General features: G+C 40.0%; 1 protein-coding gene across 1 annotated transcript; it reads left to right on the top strand.

Moving 5' to 3' along the window:
• Positions 1 to 3,002: 3,002 nt before the first annotated feature.
• Positions 3,003 to 23,131, top strand: LOC111580690 (rho-related GTP-binding protein RhoA-D-like). The gene is made up of 5 exons (XM_023288543.3): positions 3,003 to 3,136; positions 17,438 to 17,593; positions 19,709 to 19,829; positions 20,799 to 20,929; positions 21,050 to 23,131. The coding sequence occupies exons 2-5, from the start codon at positions 17,438 to 17,440 to the stop codon at positions 21,221 to 21,223; spliced, it is 582 nt and encodes a 193-aa protein (XP_023144311.1). The 5' UTR covers positions 3,003 to 3,136; the 3' UTR covers positions 21,224 to 23,131.
• Positions 23,132 to 23,271: the final 140 nt, after the last annotated feature.

Genomic DNA, 23,271 nt, shown 5'->3' with positions numbered 1-23,271 from the left:
ACACGCCTTCAGCTGTAACACAGTGTCCCACAAACAATATTTTATCTTTTGAGAACTCACATTTCTCGTTTAGTGTCAGTCCTTCCTTCCTGAGGGTCTGTCGCACTTTGTGTAGTCTCTCGTTGTGCTGCTTCACATCTTCTCCAAACACGACAATGTCATCCGCGTGGCAAACTACTCCCTCATACCCCTCCAGCATCTGGGACATGCGATGCTGAAAGTGTTCTGGAGCAGGTGAGATCCCAAATGGCAGGCGGTTAAATGCATATCTGCCAAAAGGGATGATGAACGTCGTGAGAAGCCGGCTTTCCTCGGCCAGCGGAATCTGCCAAAACCCAGAGGTGGCGTCCAATTTTGTGAAGACCTTTGCTCCGGATAGCATGGCGAGTGTGTGGTCTACAGCCGGAAGGATGTGTCTCTCTCTCCTCACCCACTTATTCAGGTGGGTCATGTCCACACACAGTCTTATTTTCCCCGGCCGTGCCTTTGGTGCCACCACCAGTCCAGCGCACCATGGTGTGGGTTGTGTCATTCTGGATATCACTCCCATTCGCTCCATACACTCCAGTTCCACTTTAACTTTGTCCCGTAGGGGCAGGGGAACTCTGCGTGGAGTTGACAGGGCATATGGGATGGCTCCTGGTTCCAGCTCGATTTTGTAGGGCTCCTTTAACTTCCCCAGTCCAGAAAACACTGTTGGGTACTGAGCTTTAAAGTCTTTTGACTGTTCTTGCACTGCATTGACACGTTTTATGAGCTCCAGTGCTTTAATTGCAGGAAGACCCAGCAATGGCTTGTACAGTTCATTAACAACATACACATCTTGTATACTTGTCTTCTGAGCCAAGGTTAATTTACCTTTAAAGCATCATCTGACGTCCAGTTTCTGTTTGCCTGGACCATACAGTATTTTGCCTGGTGGTTGCAGTGTCCCATGTTTCTGTAGGGAGTAAATGTTGCTTGGGATTGCTGTAACACTTGCGCCGGTGTCCAACTTGAAGAGTGCTTTGTCCTGATTTAGGTGAACTATGTCACTCCACTCTTCCTCCCCCATGCAGTCCATTTCACCCAGAAATGCAAAATCCTCTTCATCTGCACTCCGGCTGTGAAGCTCTGTAATGTTGTGGACCCCCCCAGCCGATCTGCATTTCTTAGCAAAGTGTCCTTTCTTGTGACATCGCCTGCATTCTGCATCTCGCACTGGGCACTCAGTTCTTGAGTGTTTCTTTAGCTGTCCACATCTGCTGCACTCACATGTCTTGGTGTCTATTTTGTCTTTAAATGTCTTAAATGGCTTTGCAGGCTTTTTCTGGATTGTCTCTATTTGTCCTTGTTGATTTTCAGCTCCTCTTAGGACTGGCTGTTGTCTTTTTATTGTTTCACTTTGTCTCACTTTTGTCATAGCTTTTTCCAAAGTCTGCGTCCAGCTGTAGGCTCACTAATAACTTAGCATCTTTTATGCCCACAACTATGCGATCCCTTATGAGCTCATCTCTCAATGTACCAAACTCACAATATTCAGCTAGCGTGTGCACTGCTGTTATGAAGGACTCCACACTCTCCCCGGGCTCTTGGCACCTCCGGTTGAAGCGCACTCTTTTGAATATGACGTTCCTCTTGGTCACACAATGCGCCGTGAAAGCCGCTGTTACTGCATCATACGACCTCTTCTGAGCGTCATCCAGTGGCAGGACGTTTAAAATGTCCTCTGCATCGTCACCGGCAGCGTACATGAAGCTGTTTACTTGAAACTCTTGAGACTGCTTATCTAGTCCCGACGCTATTCTGTAGCGCTCAAACCGCTTCAGCTATCTTGGCCACTCAGAAACTTTTGCAAAGTCGAACCAGCCTGGCGCCGCTAGCTGGGGCACAGCTGCTCCGCCGTCTCCGTTCTGCCTTTGCGCCGCGTCCTCTTGACTCATTTTCGTCGGTTTTCTTCTGACACCATGTTACGTTAGCGTTATCTGGCTTAACGTTATACGGGAGACACAGACGACACCATAGTAGTGCATAACGTGTTGTTCTTTTTAATGCCAGCCTTCAAGTGCCACAACAATATATGTCCGTGTGGGAACACCAGCCATCACACACACACATAATAGTTCCGCTTTATCCAACAATAATAACTTGCATTTTTTTTTAAAGAGTCAGAATTCAGTTTTATTTCATTAGAAAAGCACAAGCAGAGCAATGTTGTATTTGCAGTCCAAAGCAGCGAATAGTGCACAGACTCATACATAAGACTAAACAACAGCTTAACATGCGCATGGCTCAACAAAGGATCTTCTCCTCAGGACAAGACTCAGCAGCTCACCTGCGACTGAAGGATAAAGGACGTTCCTTTGAGGACAGCAGTGTCCACATTTTGGACAGAGAGGACAGATGGTTTGAGAAAGGAGTAAAATTGGAACAGCCATCTCTAAACAGAGGAGGGGGTTTGGGACACCCCTAAATGCAGTGATAAGGTCACTCCCCGGAAAGTTTTGCCATCATTAACATCTTGAGTCACTCCTGACTTGGAAGATTCACGTCCTTTGTTGTGTTAACTTGGCAGCCCCAGCACTATGATTGCTGTCGTTGTTGGTGGACCACCTGGTTTCACAACAATTCACATCTGGAGGCCATGTGAGTCCTGCATGTGGCTGGGTTGTTACATGTGAGAGTTCAGGGTGGTGATGGCTCTGAGAAAGAAGCTGTTTTTTAGTCTGTTTGTCCTCGCTTTAATACATCTGTAACACCTCCCAGAGGGCAACAGATCAAAAAGCTGAGAACTGGGATGTGAACTGTCCTTGGTGACGTTATGAGCTCTGCTGAGGCAGGTATCTTATAAATTTCTAATCTTTTATACACGAAACGATTAGTTAATGGATCTAGACATAAATAGGCAGATTATTTGGCCATGAAAAAAAAACTTTAGCTCAGTTAATGTTGAACAAATATATATATTTTAAAACAGTACTGAATTCTGAGTTTCCCAGGGGGTCGTGAACGCTGCACAGTGGGCGGGGCGTATTTTCAGTTTTTTTCAGTGCTGCTCGGCCGTTCACTCTGATCCCAGCCGTTTCAGGGGAAGGACGACGACAGGAGGGAAACACGGAGACCGTTCGTGATCAGAAAGCTCACTCTTCGGACGGAGGTAGGCGAATAAATGTTAAATTTGTCAGTTTTATCGAGCTGAAGATTCGACAGTTTTAGTTAAAATGGCGAGTTTTGACGGGAAAGTAGTTGGTTAAAGCGGCGAGTTAGTGAGTCGAGAAACGAGCAGCTCGGCGAGTAGAAACCTGTTACTTGTTTAAAAGTTTTCCGGCTAAGTTTCGAGGTTTGGTCGACGAAAATGTTCGAGAAATGGGCTATAAACCGGCGGACACACCTGTTTGTTATCTGCTTGCTGAAAATATGGTTCTTATCTGCTTTTCCTATCACGCAAACCCTGCCCTCTATCCTCACATAATATAGTTAATTTCATATTTTAGTCGTGTTTTGGAGTCCGGGGTGTGGAGGCTAACAGAGCCGAGCTGGACAAACTTATCTTCGCTTTCTCTTTGCGAACCTGTTTGACTAGTAAGCGGCAATTGAAAGTATCGTGTGTTTTTCTTCCAAACGGGAATTCTTGGAAAGCAGAATAAAATATCGAAAACACTTTGTGATTATGGAGTGAGTGGCCTTTTTTTTTCTTCTAAAATGTGGTTATGCGGTTAAACCAAGTCCTTCCTCCTCGCTTGTGCTGAATAACTGTTAAAACGTTGGTCTCTCCGGAGGAAATTCCTTTCTCCGAGTCACCACACCCTTGTTGTGCTGCTCGGCTACTGTAGCGCAGACTCTTATATCTCACACAGGCTTGTTCCCTTGTCTTGGCATGTTCACTGTAACCAAACTGCACTGCTGCCTGTATCTGGCAAACCTGCAACACTCAGCTTCTCCTGCTCCCATCTGTGTTTCTAGGCACACTTGGAGGATGTTGCAGAGGAGGACACACATGTGCAGGCATAAAATATGACCCTGCATCCTCTTGGTTCCTCCTTCTGTGTGATTGCGAGCAGAAAATGTGTTTGAGTTTGTGAGAGTATGATGTCATTGTAGCTCGAACAGCTGACTGCTGACCCAGCAGGTAGCGGACAGATGTGGAAGCGATAACCAGTGGTGTACAACACACGGAACCCAAAGCTGTGACGGGAAATACAGTGGAAATCCCCACTCTTAACTGCATAATACAAAAGCTGCTGGTGTCCTCAGAGAGTGGCTTTTACTCTTCCGTGATGCAGTCCATACATACGAACACTGTAGATGGTGGAGAGGATATACTAGTTTGCAGAAAAGAAAGAGCACCCCACCCACTCATACACATAGGAATCCTTCCAAAAAAAAGAAAAAAAAAATTATCAGGAAAATTTCTGAAGTTGCAATATTGGCATTAAGTCTTTCTCAGGGTTTTCTGACCATGTGGCGTGTGAACTAATGAGCAATGGTACTGTAAGAGTATTAAATCCAAACAAAAATGCAGAAAGAACTTAAGTAGTGTAAATGGGTTTTAGAATTAGTGGTATTTCCAAGGTCGATTAATCTGACAGTGATTGTTTTGATTAATTGTTTGGACTATAAAATGTTAGAAAATACTGTAAAATGACCATCACACTTGTTTTTTCTTTTTCTTATTTTTTTGCTTTAAAGGTGACCATAAATTGATTAACAGCGTAGTTGCTAATTGATTTTATGTTGATTAACAGATTGCTTAATCCACCAATTGTTTCAGCTCTGAACCGCAGGTCGTTTCACTCATCAAGGAGTGTCATGTATCAGCGATGTTATAACATTGTGGTTTCCTGCAGGGGTTTTATGGGTGGGCTGACATGTGAATACACTTTGTTTATTTTTACTCATGACCCTTAACCTTTATTGGGAAAGAACAGTCCTTATCTTACACACATATATACGCATGTGGATACTGTTCAGACTAGCATCTCCTATCTAAACTTTATCATATAGCATTTAAAATATAATTCCAAATAGCCAAAATATTGTTATTTGAAAATGAAAATGACAAGACACACATTGTGTCTCGTCGATGGAATTGATATAACAATGTGTATGTCTAATATTTGGCATGTGAGCTTTTATTCTTCTTGTCAGGTCAGACAGACAACTGAATAGCTCAGTAGGTCAGTGTAAAAGCCTGCATGAAAGACTATTATCAAAACGTGCATGTACTGTATGCATTTATAGCCTGAGGCCATTTCACTCTGATGTTGTACCTCATTTTGTTCCCCTTGACGTACAACTGACCTACAATGAACGCTTTCCACAGACTGTACGTGCGAACCTGTGCTTTAGTGATGGCGAACATGGGAAGTATCTTACATGTCCTAAATACAAGCCTACAATCAAAATATTTAGGAAGTAGTACAAGGACAGAAGAGGGATTACTCAGATGGCAGTTTTTCCATCCGTCCTGCTCACCGTCATTCTGTGAAGAGCTGCGGGTTTGTTCATTGTTAAGCTATAGGTGCTTATCAGCTGAGGTGTTCAAACACAATGCTCCACAGTATCCTGTCTCAGATTTATATGGGCAAGTTTCCATCAGCACTGTTTCCCAGTGTCCTTCTGAAAACTAATTTGACTGCCGCTTGTTTTACACAGTGAGCACAGGAAAATTCTCGGCTTGGGCTCCTAACCATTTTCCAGTCATTTGTCGGTGACTGACAAACATGTCTGAATGGAAAGCTGTGTCTGTAGGATGTTGGGTGTATCATGCACAGGCAGCATGCAGGCAAGAAAATCCTCTGGGTAAAAATAAATAGTCTTTGGAAGAGTTTCCTGTTTGGATCTTGGGACTAACAGTTTCAGGAAGCCTTAAAAGGGACCTAAACATGATTTTCTCAGTTACTATAACAATGGGCTCTGATGGCTCACTCCATTTTTGAAGTCAGTTTCTGATTGGCAAAGTAACTGGTTTTGTTAAACTCTGAAGTGGGGCTGCCTGATCTTGGCCAAAAATTGCAATCACAATTGATTTTAAGGGCACAATTGTATTTATTTTTTTTGTATTTCAATAAACAGAATGCAGCTTTCACTTCCTTGCTGTGTTACATTCCTGCTAATGTACAAATCTTTTCATTTAAATAAGGTTCTTCATCTGAATTCAGTGTGTCTGCTAAAGGCAAAAATATAAATATAATTTTACCCCCAAAAAACTCACTTGTTCAACATCTGCTTATTGGTAAAGACTACAATTTATGGGTGTTTTCTAAAGCCTCACATGCAGGCCAATGTTAAAGGCTCGCTAGGTAGCTATGCACAGAGAAGCTTCTAATCACTCCACTCAGTCCTGCAGTACACAATACGGACAACTCTTTGAAAGAGTGAAATACGACAGTCTAATATTATATTTACTTTAGTTCAAACCAAGTGATTTCATCTATATGACCTGTTTGTATTTGACCTGTGTTTTTTTTTATGAGCGGAGCACACATTTTATGTCAGTTCAGTCACAGTTGATCGTGTTCATTTTATTGTGGGTAACCAAAATTGTAATCATCATTAATATTTAATTAGCTATACTGCCCTACTCTTTTCTTTATTATCAAAGCTGATCTCTTGTCATTGCTTTATTAGCAAAGACCAATGAAAAACATATCAGTAGCAGTTTTTCATTATTATTATTTTTTTAAAATCAGGTTCTTCAGTATTTGGGTTCCAGTTGTAAACCAAATGTTATTAAATTGAAACAATACATCCAGTATAAAATAGAAATGAGTACACTCCTGTGCAATATGACTTAAATGTCAAATGATTTAACATCGTTTCACATAACATTATTTGAATTGCTTCTTAACAGTAAAGTATTTGTTCTTATGGTGAATTAAAAACTAAGAGTACACATTTACTCTATTAAAAATACAGGCCTCACAGTAGGAACCCAATACATCTAAAGTTAGTTTCATTACTGAGATTCGTATCTTTTATTTTGTTAATATGTTGCATGTCCAACTATTTTTTTTACAGTCAATGTTCCTCTGCATGGAGAACATCACATTTATTGAGAGACTTTTCCCCCCGCTGTTTCTTGCCAGAGGGGTTTGCTGTTCTTCGCTTCTGTTTAAAATACCTAAAAGGTCAAGCAACATATTTCATTGTCTTCACTTTGTTCTTCTTTAGAGTGTCTTCCGTGATTTTTGGAAGTGGGCTTTGGATTGTTATCATGCAGAATTGTTTTTCTTTAGTTAAGCTTCTGGAGACTCTGAGTCATCTCAGATGGCATTTCTCATGCCATCGGTAAATGTCATCTCCTCAAACACCTCCTCAAACACCTTTTGCACACATGCAACCCCATATTGTCACACTCCCACCTCTGTACTTCACTGTCAGGACTATGCATTCACTCTGACAGTTCAAACATACTGGGCCCCATGTTAATTAAACACATTTCTCTTGGTATCCACTGACCAAAGAATGTGCTACAAATATTCATCTGGCTTCTTTTTTTATTTAGCCAAGTTTGATCTTGACATTTTGTGCCAAATGGATATGACAACATTCAATATCCTTCAAAGAAGGACAGTGGGTTGGTCACAGAACTTTTCCATCATTGTAAAGTCTCCTAATCATTTTCCTTTGGAATCCTTCTCTGTTTGAAGCAATACCATACAGGTAGACACAGTCCATAGGTCACAAGCTGAGAAAGTTCTGGTGTTCACAGGCCATTTTAAAACCTTGTTAATGCAGTAAGGTTGGGAGTCACAGGTGTGTTTCATTTTATTTCAGGTTTTCTAAGTTGTGCATCAGTGTATTTGCTTTTGTTGCATTGAATTAGTACTTTGATCTGTATATGCAATACAGTCTTTCTTTAGAATTTGTTTTGATAGTTCATAAGAGGAAATGCTTTACTTGTCAACTAAGAAAAAATGCAATTATTGGGAGGTGATGTATTTTGAATCATTTGACATAAGTGATACTGCACAGAGGTGTCCTTCTGTAGTGTATTGTATGATATAGCTCCTCTGATTTCCAGTTTTTAAGTACAGATTGAAACTTACTTTCACTGCGACTAAAACTGTAATGTCTCCACCTTTTTAGCCAACCAAAGGTCATTAGAAATCTTTGATTATAGTTATTATAGCCTTTGGTTACTTAATAATGCTGATCGATACACTTGATAAGATTTGATGAGACATTCTGTAGGATTTTGTTTCAGTATTGCATTTGATAACATGCTAAAACACCCTAACAATTCGCAGATGGACTGGACAGATGAGGGAGACGGTGTTTGTGCTGGAGGTGGCGACTCCATCAAGGCTGTGTACATGTGTGTCAGCTTTCATTTTCAGCGTTCATTTGTGCTGTATGTGTGAATCGGAAAGAAGGGATGCAGCACCCTAAAGATACGCAACATTAGCTTCTTGATGGTGACATCACACTGCAACACAGGGAGAGAGAGAGAGAGCAAGCGAGGGAAGGGAAGAGATGAGGACACAGTGAGAACAAGAGCCTGGAGGAGGATGGGTAGAAGAGAGAGAGAGCTAACAGAGCAAACAGTGAGGAACAGGGTGCAATCCAGTCAGCTGCTGTACCGCGTCCTGCTGAGTGTGTCTGTGCATATGCACACTTTATAATCTTGTAACAGCAGCCTCTGCGAAAGACTTGGAAAGCAGAAATTTCTAAGCAACTTCTGATTTGCTGTGTTCCCAAGTCAGCCCATGACTAATTCATCCATTTATTTATTTCATGCTCATTGAATTTTAATGAAAGATCTACTTCTTACACTTTAATATTTTTAAGTTTCTCCATATGTGTTGCGGCAACTCTCACACTCTAGATCTGACCGCCATGCCTTTCTGTCCTTCCTTCCTGCCATCTGTCTGACTTTTCTGTCTGTTTGTACTGCAACCAGGAGGCTCAGGGGTGGATGAAGGGATAATTCTGTGTGATATTTCGCTCTTTCGTCCTCTGCTCTGAGCCGAGCTGTGTGCACAGTGATAAATTGGGCTGGGGGAGTCTCAATGGCTCTGTCCTATTTTGGGCTTCAGCTTGGTTCCCTGACTTTAGCTGCTTCCCTGGCCTGGATCCTTAGCAGCCACTTCTGGTCTTGAGTTTGATTCAGCCTTGAAAGTTTGAGCTAGGCTTTTTAACTTCTCTGCAATTTTTTGTAAAAATCCAACCTTAAGAGGACAAATGGGCTGTTTTGTAAGTAGAGAAAAATAAGGTCTAACCAAATTCAGCATTATTTTCTTGCTAGAATCTCGTCATTTTTTTCATCCTCCCCATTTTAGAGTTTAATTCTTTATGCACATATTTTAATTATATATTTAATTTGTTGTTGTTTACATTATACAGCTCCACAGTGCACACTTAGCCATAAGTAGCTCTACATTAAAATTAATATGAGTCTGAGTATGTTTGTGAATTACATTGCTCTGCTTTAAGTGCAGCCTGCATCTCCCTAAATGGTTTCTCTTAAAGGGAAAGTCCACCAATTTTACACATCAAAATGTGCTTAGACGTCTTGGTGAGTTCTGCAGCTTATGTAAAAAGTTGTACAAAGACTTCTTTTACCCCAGAGGGAGCAGCAATGTAGAGCATGCCTCACTTGATATCACTATTGGGATTGAACACTACAAGTTTGAAAATGAAAATATCTGTTGATGCGGAGCTGGAAAGAATTGAACTTGCAAGACCTCCCTAGTCCACTCCTTATCTCTGCTAGAAGAGAACGGCTTACGGCTGCTTTAGTCACCATTAACATAACATATCTAAATGTCCAACCAAACTGTTGATGGTGAAGTTGGATTGTGGGTCATACAGGCTGCAGGATGTTTGCAATAAAAAGATTCCGCTGCTTTGATTTGAATACTTTATTAATGCCTCAGCACCAGTGACAGCCAAGGCTGAAATCATTGTGTTTTCAAGATTTCTGTTTTCTATCCTAACCTTGTGGCCCAATATGTGTTGAATGCCTGAAGGGAATTTATCGATATTTGGCACAAATGCTAACTTGGACTCTGATAAACTTTGTAGATTTTCTTAGTCATAAGTCAAGGTTACTCTGACCTCATAAAACAAGTTTTTGGCCATAACTCAAGGATTCATGTGCCAATTATGACCCAGTTTCACACAAATAACTATTAGGAGTGATGAAATGATGATAGTTTATTTCCAAAAGGTCGACTCTGGATAGACATAGCTGTAAACTGCAACTTGACAGTGTTTCAGGAGTGCAGTGCCAGATTGGAGTTCTCTGTTAAGACTCTGTTCATCATTTATCTGCTGATTATTTTATAGATAAAGCAAAAGTAATTAATCAAAAAAAATCCCTATCATAAATTCCTTGAGTCCAAATTGACATATTCAAATTTAGTGTTTTGTCTTTGGCAACAGATCAAAACCCAAATATATTTTTGTTTGTGATCAGATAGATTAAAAATCGTTATAATAAAAATAATTAACAGTCATTTTAAGTAGATTTTTTTTGTTAGTTTAAACAAAAAAGGCTAAATATCACACAAACATTTCAGACGTAGCTTTCTGAGTGTTCAACCAAAACAAGCAATTTGATAAAATCACCTTGGGTTTTGGAAATTGTGAATTTTTTTTGCGTGTATTTTTCCACTTTCCCTACCATTGTGTAGATTACACAACTGATAAATGAGGACAGTAATCCTCAGATTAATTGGCAATGAAAATAGACAGGGAAAAACCATAAACAATCCATCACCACTGAGAAGGTAGAACATGTGATTCCCCCCCCCCTTTAAAAAAAAAAAAAGAATAATCAGTTATTAAAATAATTGATCGATTAATCTTATCAGCTGTAATATTTAGATTTTTTTTCCATTGTGTTCCAACATAAAATATACAAGCTGAAATGCTTCACTCAGCCAATGGTAGCTTTAACAGAAGGAGCATCTACTTGAAGCAAAACAAGCTGTTTGGAACAGTAAGCTGCTCCACCCTCATAACACTGATGGTTGAAACTGCAGGCTGAGCTTTTCCTCAAGTTGGTTTCCAATGCTAATTCTTAGTTTACCTCACTGCCTCAAATTTATTTATTTTTATTTACCGCTGACATTCAAACCTAAGAATTATACTTGTATGAAATGAGAAAACAAACATATGGTACATATAAAAAGAACAACAACTTTAATGCAACTATAGAAAACATTCAGCACAATGCACAAGTAGTATCCATTGTAGCTATGATTATACACCTGTGTATCTCTGGTATATGTGCTTTCCAAAGAGTTGACTTATTTTATATTCCGTCAGTAAATGAAAGTTTGAGATGTTGGAGGGGGAGGGATGTTGTGTGTTTAGATGAAATGGGTGAGGGTTGTTGAAAGTGGGTGAGAGATTCCTCATGGCTTATGTCCTCCCACATTTTTACATAGTCAGACAGGGCTGTGTGTGAGCACTTAGTGACCCATCATTAATCATCACATGGCATGCACTTTGCTGCTTTGACCAATCAGAGAGTCAATATCTGAGCAGGTAACACTCAGTTAATATTTTTCTTTAACAACTCATTTATCACCTGCAAGTGTACAGTTAGTTTACAGTTGACAGGAGCATCCTGGCATAGCTTCTTGTGTTGCTTTCCCAGAGAAAAGCATAGTATTTATAATCACATGCGAGTCTGCTGAGTATATATTTATCACATTGGTGTTCAATAACTTCAGACTACACATACAGTTGGAGTCTGTGATTGTAGAAAAAGGTTGTTGATACTAAGCTAGTTAGCAGATTCAGACAATTAGCATGTGCCAAATTTACCATGCACAGAACTCGTTGGAATAATGGTCTCGGTCTGAGCCACCTTGTTTCTCCTTTACAGAACCAGAGCCAAAGATTATTTATATGAACACTGGATTTATTTTCGAGTGCTCACATAGAATGGACAGTTTGCGGTGCATGAGGAGATGTAAATTCAGAATCAATTTGGACTCTTCTCTTCACACCCTGATGGAAATATTTTTTCCCTTTCTCTCCTGATACTGTCAGGCTTGATGGAAAGCATCTTTAATTGAAATGAAATGACACTTGAACGTCCCTCTTAAATTTTTCAAGCCTGTCCTGGCCACTGAACTTTATTCATAGATCCAGTGTTAGATTGCCTGTTCTCCCACAGGTCATTGTTTGAGTTGAGTGAAGGTATTTTGGAGAACCTGCTTGTATTTTGCTCTGTTCCCCTTTTGACCTCCTTCAATTCCAATGACTTTAAAGTTTTTACAAAGCAAACTGTGTTCTCCCAGTTTCACCATATGGAAGATGTCATTTAACCATCTTGACATCTTGTCGCTTGACTTGTGCAACCAACAGCTCTAACCCTCAAATAGGGAGTTTAAAATGTAGTGACGCAGAAAATCAGAAATCTTACATTATAGGACTGCAACAGTTTTTGCTGGAGTACCGTGCTGCATTATCAGATTGAAGGAGTGGCTGTATTTTCTTACATCTTGATGCTAATGTCAGTCTGAACGCAGCCTGAGGCAGGTGATGAGCATCATGTGGTTTATGACTGCCAGAAAGTGATTTCTGCTGATATTTTGGCGTGTTTTGTAGATTAGAGAAGAGTGTTGCAGGAGGGTTGCATATCTTCCCGTGCAACAGCAAAATACTTACGTGGAAATGCAGCTGTCAATAATCAGCAGCACTTCAAAGGTGAGGTTCATCTGCAAGTTTCTACTCAAAGCCATTTTGTAATCCAAAGCAGCCGTGATTTTTTTCTACTCGCTTATTATTAATTAAAACAGCTGTCCGAACACAAACTACACAGCACTTCCTCGGTTGCTTCACTCACCACGCTGTGCTGTTCCACAGTTTCAGCAGAGTACAGCAGGGCATTTTACAACAGCTGGCACACTTGGGACAAATCGAGAAAAGATTGGAAATGTGTTGTGCCTTTAAAGAGCTGGCATTAATTCATCAATAAAAGGCTGTACTGGCTCAGAGAATGCCTGGTTGTGGTTGTCAGCATGTTTAATATTATTACATTTGTATCAGTGTCACTTTTAAAGTAACTGTATGGGTCTCTTGCTTTTGGTCTTTTGAACTCCTCAGTGGCTTTATATAATTGTGACATACGAGTTGTGCTCTATGATGGGTATGATAGGAGATACGGAGGTGTGTTTGTCGGCATGGTGATCAGTGACGTAAACTTGATTGGCTCTAGCCTATGCTGATGCTTGAAAAGCTGAACTTTTCTAAACTTTTCACTACAAGCAAAGCAAAGCAACGGACAAACAATTCACTTCCACAACACATAATGTCACCTTGTTCAAAATGAACACGAAATAAGTCTTTAAAGCTTAAAATTTGTATGTGAGTCCTGCCTAATATCACAAAAGCATCAGATTAGATCAGAACGAAACTTTATGACTCCTCGACTTGCAATTCCTCTGTCAACTCAGCTCTTATTTTATTGGCTGATAAATGTTGTTCTGTGAGTGAGGCAGAGCCGCAATAACAGAGCAATGTAGTTAGATTGGTACAATCTACACAACATTTAAGGGTAGAGATTTTATGGCCTGTATACACTGGTAATCAAATAGGTCATTAAGTGCAGAGTTGATGTAAATACCTTGACTTTGCTGATCCATGTTAGCTCATTAAGCCATTTTGCGTTATTTCTACCCTCTACTACTTCTAATGAACAAGGCTGTCTAATGTGTTACCCCAGCAGGTGGGTTAAACCCGTCAGATAGGAAAATTGTTGGGGAAAGGCATCTGTGCTGCATATGCTGGGAGAACTTTGTCCTTTGCTACTCCACACAGATACAAACATTATGCAAGACAGGATCATTCATTCTAAGACACGTGTGGACATGCAGCCTACTGCACAGTTATATGACCTCTCTCTTTGAGGCTGGTGCACGTGCAGGTGCTTTAAATGTATTCACTACATGTAGTACATACATACATAAGTATACTTTGGTTTACTTGTGCAGGCTTGGTTTTATGAGTGATTATAATGCCACACACAGTTAGCTTTCTGTATTTCAGTTATTTATGAGTGCCTTTCAACTTTTTTTTTCTTAAATGTATTTTTTTCCATGCACTGACAGAGTACAACTTACCACAGCATAAAATCTAGGGCACACCTACTTAGTTATGGCTGATTATAACACAGTATATCCAGTATTTCCCTGACTTTCATGTGCTAAATGTTTTAAGGATCTTAAGATGCAGCCACATTCATTCAAAAACCATGCATGAGAATTGTTGTAGGCGGTATTGACTCGATACCCTTAATATTTACACAAAATCATACACACCCTTGTCATCGGTATCTGTTCTCCACAAGTTCTTATAAAATGTAACTGTTCGATAGCACACTTTTATGTGAACAAAAATGAAAACCACAAACTGAATCCAGAGCTGTTGACTTCAGGGAAAAGAGGAGGAGGGATTGGTTGTTTTGGAATGCTCCTTGTGCAAATAAGGCTTATTTGAACTGAACCAAGGGGAGAAACTCAAAGAAGGAGATAAGTTAAAATGACAAAACTGGTCAAGTCCAGCAGTCGTTCCTTTTTCCCTGTTCCCTCAGTTGCTATCATTAATGTGTTACAAGGAAGTCACTTGAAACAACCAAGAGAAGTGAAGAAGTTGATTGAGGGACAGAGAATTCATCACAAAACACCGCTGTTGTTAGACGATCTAGAGTTACTAGACTCAAAGTTTTGCAGCTTTGCTTAAAAAAAAAAAAAGAGTTTGTTCTCTTTGCTTGTAGACTTTCGCAATGAGTAGAGCAGGACATCTGCACTCATGACCCCGGTTTCATTTTGAGGCACAAAATAACTGAATTGATTTGTTTTGAATCTTGATGGTGATCTACCAGCAATTTGCAAGGCTCAAGGCAGTTATATTATAATGTAGCCTATTGTATAGTGTATGGCCTAACTATCATTTGTGCTAGTTTTTAACTCAAAACAACTTTCTCTGATATGCTGTATTAATTTGATCTTTGCAAAGTAGGCTTCAGATATAAATTGACAAATGAGCTGAATATTTATGAGTGAAATTCATTTGATTTGATTTCCTTTAAATTAAATGAAAGATTTTTAACTTCACCTACTTTTGTGATATGCAGAAGTTGTGTGTTTTTGAAATAAAGACTTTTGTATTTGTCATCAGGTCTGCTACCAACAGGTCAAAACAAAGATATTCAGTAATTTGATTAAAAAAAAAAACCAAACTGCTAGTCAGTTTATAGATTAGATGACTCAATGTTTGAACTCTCCTTGTCTTGCCTCCCGAAGCACACCTCATCTGACTACTGATGTAATTTGGCATGCTTTTTAAATCTTTGGGGGATCACCTTATCGAAGATGTAAATAAAGCATGGTAACTGTAACAGTAATGTTCTCTGTATTTTATTTTATTTTTTTAACATATCGGTGATATTGCATAATACCTGAGCAAATCATATAAATATTATACCAGGGCTAAAGTGAATTGTTTCATGACATATATGAATGATGACTCTTATTTAGAAAAGAAGTCCTTAGAGTCTTTTCCTGTCCTTGTCCTGACACAGTGTGCACACACACACACACACACATTAATGCAAAGTGAAGGAGCCATTATCCCCGCTAAGCACCATGTGCTGCCACTGTCACAGTAGGGAGCCTGCTGTGAGAGCTTGTCATCAATAAGCTGCATTATTTTATCACAGCACAACATCTGCAGGACTATCCCCATTTTCTGAAGCTTTCTGTGGTGTCACTGTAGCTACTGGTCGTGTGTGTGTGTTCCTGTATGCATGTGTTTGTGTGTATCTTCCCTCTGGCAGTGACAGTATGATGTATGGAGTAGCAGCAGCCTGCTATCACAGAGAACAGGTGGCTCTCTCCAGAGACAAACTGACAACACACTGGCCTGATTTAATGTGTGGGAGGGGAAAAAAAGCAAACTGAACAATTGTCTTTTTATTCTTGTGGTGAAAATGGTAGCTGTTGTGGCACTGAGGGAGGGTGAACGTCTGAGGCCTGCTCGAGAATAGGGATTAAAATAAAGGGTCATGTAGAGATGCGAATTTCATTCTTTACCATATACGAAAACCTTTTCTCTCTTTTAGGGTCAGTAGCATTTACTGGAGAGAAGGAATGTATTATGCTTCCTAAAAAAACAGAATAATACAAGGAGTCACCATGCTCCCTGTGAGCATTTATTTCGCTGTAATTTCTGTGAAGATTTTGCATCCACAGGTTCTTCACAGCTCATTTCATAGCAAAATGCAGCAATTTACCACTTACCACCCGACAGCACAAATCGATGTTAAATGACTTGTACTAAAATATGTGTGTTTGACAGGTTTGTTGATGCACAGTGATGAGTCAGGGTGTACTTAAACAGATTTCTTGCTTTCCAAAGCTACTTTCTGCTTGTTATTCAACAGGAGGTGTCATATTTTTACTCACTTGTTACTTTAAGGTGCAATGTACACGTTTTGAGCATAAAGTACAGTAATGGCATTCTTAGTTGTGTGTATTGGAATTTGAGCTTCTCTGTTCTATGTTTTGATAGCATTTTTGGCTGCACATGCATATAAGTGCAAGTGAGTCCCTCCCTTTGAAACTGTTGGCTCTCCCTATTTATATACAGACAATAATGATGATGATAATGATAATTTTCTGTGGGTTCATCACTATGAGTGACTGCTTTAACTAATTGGGTTTTATTTCTGAATCCTTCAGCATTTATAACTTGGACAGTGTCTGTAAGTGATGGCAGAGGTTTTGATCTTTGTGTTGGTCCAGGTAGTTCTGTGGAAGCTGATGCTACTGGCAGCCAGCCAGTGCGTTGTCTCATCTCCTACTGCCTTCTCGCCATTATTGTCAGCCTGTGGGAGATGGCTATTGATCTGTGTGTGTGTGTGTGTTTGTGTGTGTGTGTGTGTGTGTGTGTGGCTGTCTCCCTCTCTCGCAAGCCACATTTCACTCACATATACACACCTTTCAGGGATGCAAGCAAAGTGATGCGGAGAGAAATGTGTGCAATATAGAGGTGTCAGACAAAACCAGTAAGAGCTGTAAATCACTTGGCCACGGGAATGTACAAGTGACACATTAAAGATCATTATTAATGTATTGTGAGGCTGAGGTCATGCATGTGCAGCAGTGTGTGGAGCACTGAGGCTGCAGCATTTGCAAGTCTCTGACTCTCCTTCTGGTCCCTTTCCTCCTACTGCTTTTCTAGAGCAGTGCTGAACTCTCCGCCTGAATCTGTTTTTCACCTCACACAGAGGACACAGCCCAGGAAAGGGAAAAGGGTGCGGCTCTAAAACAGACTTCGATCATCTCTCCTTTTTTTTTTCCCCCTCGTTCTCACTCATTTTATTTATGGTTTCCTTCTTTCACCTCTCTTTTTTTTGAAAAGACTTGACTCTTCACAGTGTACTGAGTGTCTCAAACCTTAACATATAGACTAACAATGTATATTCTGTTTGTAGATGGCGGCAATCAGGAAGAAGTTGGTGATAGTTGGTGATGGTGCCTGTGGGAAGACCTGCCTGCTCATCGTCTTCAGTAAGGACCAGTTCCCGGAGGTCTACGTCCCCACTGTCTTTGAGAACTACATCGCCGACATTGAAGTTGATGGCAAGCAGGTACGCTATATTTAAAGCTTTTTTGTTTTGGTCATATAACTGTCAGTAATTAGAAGTGATCAAGTCACTTTGAAGTTCTTGAACTTTACTCGAGGACATCCATTTGTTGTAACTTTACACGTGTACCCCATTACATATCAAAGGGAAATAACATGCTTTCAACTGCACTACATGTAATATGACAGTTATAGTTACTGATTACTTTACCGTTGGAGATATAAGATAGAACTGTATGAAGTACCTGGCATTTTTACATACAAAACTTGTGACCCACTGACATTTGGCTTGTGATCCTTATAACACAGCAATATCTAGTTTGTGCTCCTTGTCACAATTCAGATATTTATGTGTTGTTAACGTTCCACCGAAGACACCCCCTTCTTCTCAAATGGTTTCAGTTAAAGAAAAGAGCTAATATTCTCCATTATCTGACAAAAACAGCAAAAACAACAGTAGAATGAAAAGACTGAAAGCAGATTTGGGGTATGAAAACTTAATTTTTTTCTTTGTCTTGTGACCTCTTGACTTGACTCCTAGGTTGTGAATTACCAGACTAAAATAATTACAAAGTAGCTCCACCACTACCAACTATGACAACAAAATGCAATTTACACTTTAGATTACAATTACAATTTAAAAACTGCTACTTATATATTAATGCATCAGTATTAACAATCTAATGATGTCATATGCTTTTATGTAAGATTATGAATTCAGGGCTTTGACTAGTAATTGAGTCTTTAACACTGCTATACTCCTACATTTACATAAATAAGAATTTAAATGTATCTTTCACCACTGGAAATTAGAAATGTTCCTCAGAACAGGCAGGTTTATGTGACACTGTTGACCTCAGTGGTTGTGAACCACGTGCCTGTAAGACTGATGGGGATAAGTGCGTATTGTGAACAAATCCTTGGCCTATTTTATTGTTACAAAGCAGCAGACCTCCAGCCAACAACAGGAAATGGATCAGTGCCACCTTCCTGTGCGGGGTTGAAACCCCCCTCCCCCATACATCATGACTAATGTCCCATTTCCTGTTCCTGTTTCCTGTGCTGCAAAATGTGGGATCAGCTGGTTGAGGTTTTGTCTGTATTATGCAAACTCCAGATCTCTCAGCTGTGGCATGAAGACCTTTAAAAAAACTGAATTTGATGCAGTGAAATATTTCAGAACAAGTTGCCATCACTGTTAAATCTGCTGCCTACTTGTTACTCATTTATTATACTGACTTGTGGCCACAGCAACTAAGGATGAGATGAGTCTCAGGAGGCTGACTCCTGAGAGACATCTAGTGGTAAAAGAATCAAAAACAGCGGATGGAGGTTTGTCAGTGTGTGGAGTTACTTATTTGCAGTCAGAAGTTGTGCTGTAGTTCACATACTATGGAAAATGCCGTACCTGCGGTGGACTGTGCCAGAAGGTTATGTGTCCAGTCAGACTTGCCAAGGCAAATAGTCTGTAAGCCAGTAAGAAAAACAGGAGTGTAGTGAGATGTCAGAGAAGTACAGATGAACTGCTAAGATACCGTAGTTGTTCTCTGGGGGACGAATAAGACAGTTTGTCTGTATACAGTTCTTACCAGCAGCAGGTGCACTTTTCCAGCTGTGATTGTAGTCGTGGTGAAGGTCCGGCTCGAAACAAGAGATTGCAGTTGATTTCTAGACACTTTTGTACTTCAAAAAAGGTATAATTTTCTTATGAAATGACACTTCCAGGCTACTGTCTACTAACCACTGTAACAAGTGCTACAACTCTTGTTTAGCTCTAGTAAATGATTTTTGCTTGGCATTTGTTTTATCTGGAGCAGGTCAGACACATTGGGACTGCTTACAGTTTGATTAACAGCCTAAAGCCTGTGGGAACCACCTCCACCTCCAGGGAGTTGCTTTTTAAGTCTAATCGTAGAGCAATAAATCATTCCCAATCTTTTTCCTTTATCCAGCATTTTTTGCCTTTTTGCTTGTTGTCCATGTTCTGATTTTATGTTTGTCTTACTCCTTCTTCATTCTGTTGGCAATAAAGTCTTATTTTAGTAATGTAAATGAATTTATGCTCTGTGGTTGTAGTCATTTCCATCCCTTGTTTGTTCTTTTTCCTCCTCTGTCCCAGGTGGAGTTAGCATTGTGGGATACAGCAGGCCAGGAAGACTATGACAGACTGAGACCACTCTCCTACCCTGACACAGATGTTATCCTCATGTGCTTCTCCATAGACAGCCCTGACAGTTTAGGTAAGGCTGAATACACTTGCCTGCTGACGTAACAAGAATGGAAGTTAGATTTTAGCTACCTACTGTGCTTTAGTTGAGTAATTTTACTAAAATTAAGAAGCAAAACTATAATACTTCTTGAGTTATTGATGTATTGTTTTTCTAGGATCTTTCTTTTTTGGCATTTTTGCCTCTTTGACATTTGACAGTGTAAAGAAAAAAGATATGACATGCCCCAAAGATCCTTTGGTTGGGAGTTGAACTGTTGATATTCCAGTTATTACCTGTGCTATTATTGTCCTTTATTGTTTTTTCCATTCTGCTATATTATTTCCATAAAAATACCATATATTTTTTCCTGTCTGCAGACCTCATAAAAGCAATGATCTAGTTTATGGAGTTACTACTTATTCAGAAGGTGTGTCTTGTAAATGTTTGTAAATGCATAAATTGTTGATATTGTAATTAATCTTGTTGATGACTGTTGGGCAAAGAATAATCTAGGCTGGCTGGATGAATGCATCCATAATAGACTTTTATGGAATGAAATGTAGTTGTTTTCACATAAAGAGGAACAACTATCCAGAACATAATGTAGCTGCTGTTGTTGCACAGTGCTCATGATTAGGATTACAAAATATGCCCCATGTATTTCAGCTTTGGATCAGCATGTTCTTGGCTTACAAATAACCAAATCAAACATCTAATATGTCTTGGTTGATAAAACTTCAGTTTTTCTCCCCCAGTTTTCTCATATGTGCAGTGACACCAATGGCATTCCTCCTGTAGCACAACATGGCATCTCCTTCCAGAGAAAACTGCTGGTTTTGGCCAGCAAGCTCAGAACCATTTATTAGTCAGGGGTCAGTGACCTCTCGATGTTTGTCTATACACTCACAAGGGAAACTCTTTTTACTGTCCTTGTAAGGGGAAAAGTCTGGCGTGTACTGCGCTGTGACTCTTTTAATTTCATATTTTAAATTCTGTCAGAGAACATTCCCGAGAAATGGACACCTGAAGTGAAACACTTTTGCCCCAATGTCCCGATCATTCTGGTGGGCAACAAGAAGGACCTTAGGTATGATGAACACACACGCAAGGAGCTGGTCAAGATGAAACAGGTGTGTGTTTCTGCATACTGCTGTGTTACAGGCAACAAATTATCCCTAAATAAATCTCCCTGTTTCATGTCCACATATCTTGTGAAATTTTAACCCTCTGTCTGAACATGAAACCTCCAGGAGCCAGTGAGGTCTGAGGAGGGCAGAGACATGGCCAACCGCATCAGTGCCTTTGGCTACCTTGAGTGCTCAGCCAAGACCAAGGACGGCGTGCGGGATGTGTTTGAGATGGCCACCAGAGCAGCACTGCAGGTTCGCAAGCGCAAGAAGAGGGGCGGCTGCCAGCTACTGTGAAGTGGCTGAGTGTGTTGGCCAATCAGAACCTGAAGGAGGATTCACCCGACCCACGGAGCAAACTTGGAGAAACTTTAAATCAATGGCTTCCATGGACTACACTTAACTTCACAGATGCAGATAAGTCATAGGCAAGTATGAAAGACTGACACACCTGTTTAAAAGCAAAACAAATCAGCCTTTTTTTAGAACTGTTTCCTCTGCAACTCACATTCTGTTATTGCTTGTTTCCTGTTTGGTTTTCCTCCACCAGCACACCCGTCAGTTTGTGTGAAGGATTGCCTCCTTCCTTCTATATGTATGGATTGTTTGTATTTATATGTGCATATACTTTACAGATATGTCATATGTCTGCTTCTGTATTATGATTGTTTACAGAGAAAGGTCTGTGGCCTACATGGCCACTGACTGTCTTTCTCTCACAGCTCTGACTAGCAGACAATTTTATGTGCTGCTTTCCCTGCTTCTCTTGGTCTCTTTTTATACATCAGCTTCAGTCCCAATCTGTCATCTGTTTCTTATACCACTATTAATTTTACACCCTGAAATTTCTATTTCACCAAGTGCTGTGTCAGCAAAGCTCTGTTTTCCACAGCTTTCTCTTCTGACACAAAGGACTAAATTTAGAGTCTGTTCGCACTGCATTAATCCACTGAAACCTACATAAACTGAAGCACCAGTGACTATTTGCATGGAGAGGTTCCGGACTGTACCTTGATCTCTCTTCCATGGCGATGGCTTAAACTGGCACTGGAGACAGTGGTCTATTGTCTTGGACACAATACTCGTAGTCACGCTCACACAGGCTCTGGCAGACGTCAGCAATGCCTTCCCCCAATGAGTTCTGTCTCCTGTCTGAACTCTGTACTGTTTCAGATCCAGTATACAGTGTTCACACAACACTGTGTACTGGATTTACTGAGGATGAATGCACACTGTAATCCACCAGTTTCTGGATGCACACTGTATACAACCATATTTATATAACATAATACGGGCTTATTCTGTGCACAAAATTTCTAACTAAATACCCAAATGTCAACTAGATCTGCAGCTGAACTTAGCCATTACCGGTGTACCATCGCCTCAGTGTAGCTCATCAACATTAGAACCATTGGCCGTTTGAAATTGGAGCTTTGTTGGTGTGTCATAGCCCTTTATTTGACACTAAAGTGACATTCCTTAAAATGTGAGTGAACAAAGAAAGGATATCTGAGTGTGTAGCTAATGTTCGATTAAAATGTTGTTCTTGAATTGACTTTTATCAATTCGTGAAATGGGTCCAAATAATATGAACAGAGGGTGTATATGTCTGGAAGTAACCGAAGATAGGCTGTAATTTGAATTGGTAAATTTTTAAATATTTACATCAATGCGTCATTTGTGATGTTTTACAGCAAATTTGGGGGGGGGGACACAGAATTGTAATTAAAAAGCCAGAGATCCCACTTTGTCAGTACACTATAGTTTCTCCAGACATGTGTTCTCATAATTGACAGGATCATAAAACCACCACCTCTCCAAACATGCAGCCCTCTGAGTGTGTACTTAGTGTGTACTTTTCTATCACAGTTAAATGAAAGAGATGCAGTGTAGTCTGTGTCCAGTCCTGTCCAGAGAGCCCTGAACACTCTGTATGCAAGTGTTTTTAGCGGTCCCTACATTGATTTCACCACCGTCACATGGTGCAACTGTGGTGATCTTGATTTTATCTAGTACCTTCAGATCAGCAGGTCAGAATGTAGTAGGCCTGGGCTGATATCTGGACAATGCCTCTGTATTAAATGTCAAACCTCATAATTGAAGAGAAAATGTTGATTGTGACGATGCTTTACAAACGGGTGGGATGTGTTGAATGTCTGGATGAGACAAACATGTTAATAAAGTATTTTTGAAATACTACACAAACTTGACTAGTTTTGCTTTGTTTTGCAGTACCAGAATTTAAAAATATTTAATGCGTTTAAACAAATATTCAGTTAATTTATAACTAAATTACTAATATTCTTCTTCTGTTGTCATTTAAATAAATTGCAGGGTATCAAAAT

Source organism: Amphiprion ocellaris, chromosome 8 (assembly GCF_022539595.1).
Source record: "Amphiprion ocellaris isolate individual 3 ecotype Okinawa chromosome 8, ASM2253959v1, whole genome shotgun sequence".
Classification (NCBI taxonomy): domain Eukaryota; kingdom Metazoa; phylum Chordata; class Actinopteri; family Pomacentridae; genus Amphiprion; species Amphiprion ocellaris.
This window is presented reverse-complemented; position numbering and strand designations above follow the sequence as displayed.

Bases quoted from the DNA above. Each gene is read 5' to 3' on its own strand.
- LOC111580690 (XM_023288543.3), top strand. From the start codon at position 17,438: ATGGCGGCAATCAGGAAGAAGTTGGTGATAGTTGGTGATGGTGCCTGT. The intron at 17,594-19,708 runs GTACGCTATATT...CCTCTGTCCCAG, and splicing joins TTGAAGTTGATGGCAAGCAG to GTGGAGTTAGCATTGTGGGA. The intron at 20,930-21,049 runs GTGTGTGTTTCT...TGAAACCTCCAG, and splicing joins AGCTGGTCAAGATGAAACAG to GAGCCAGTGAGGTCTGAGGA.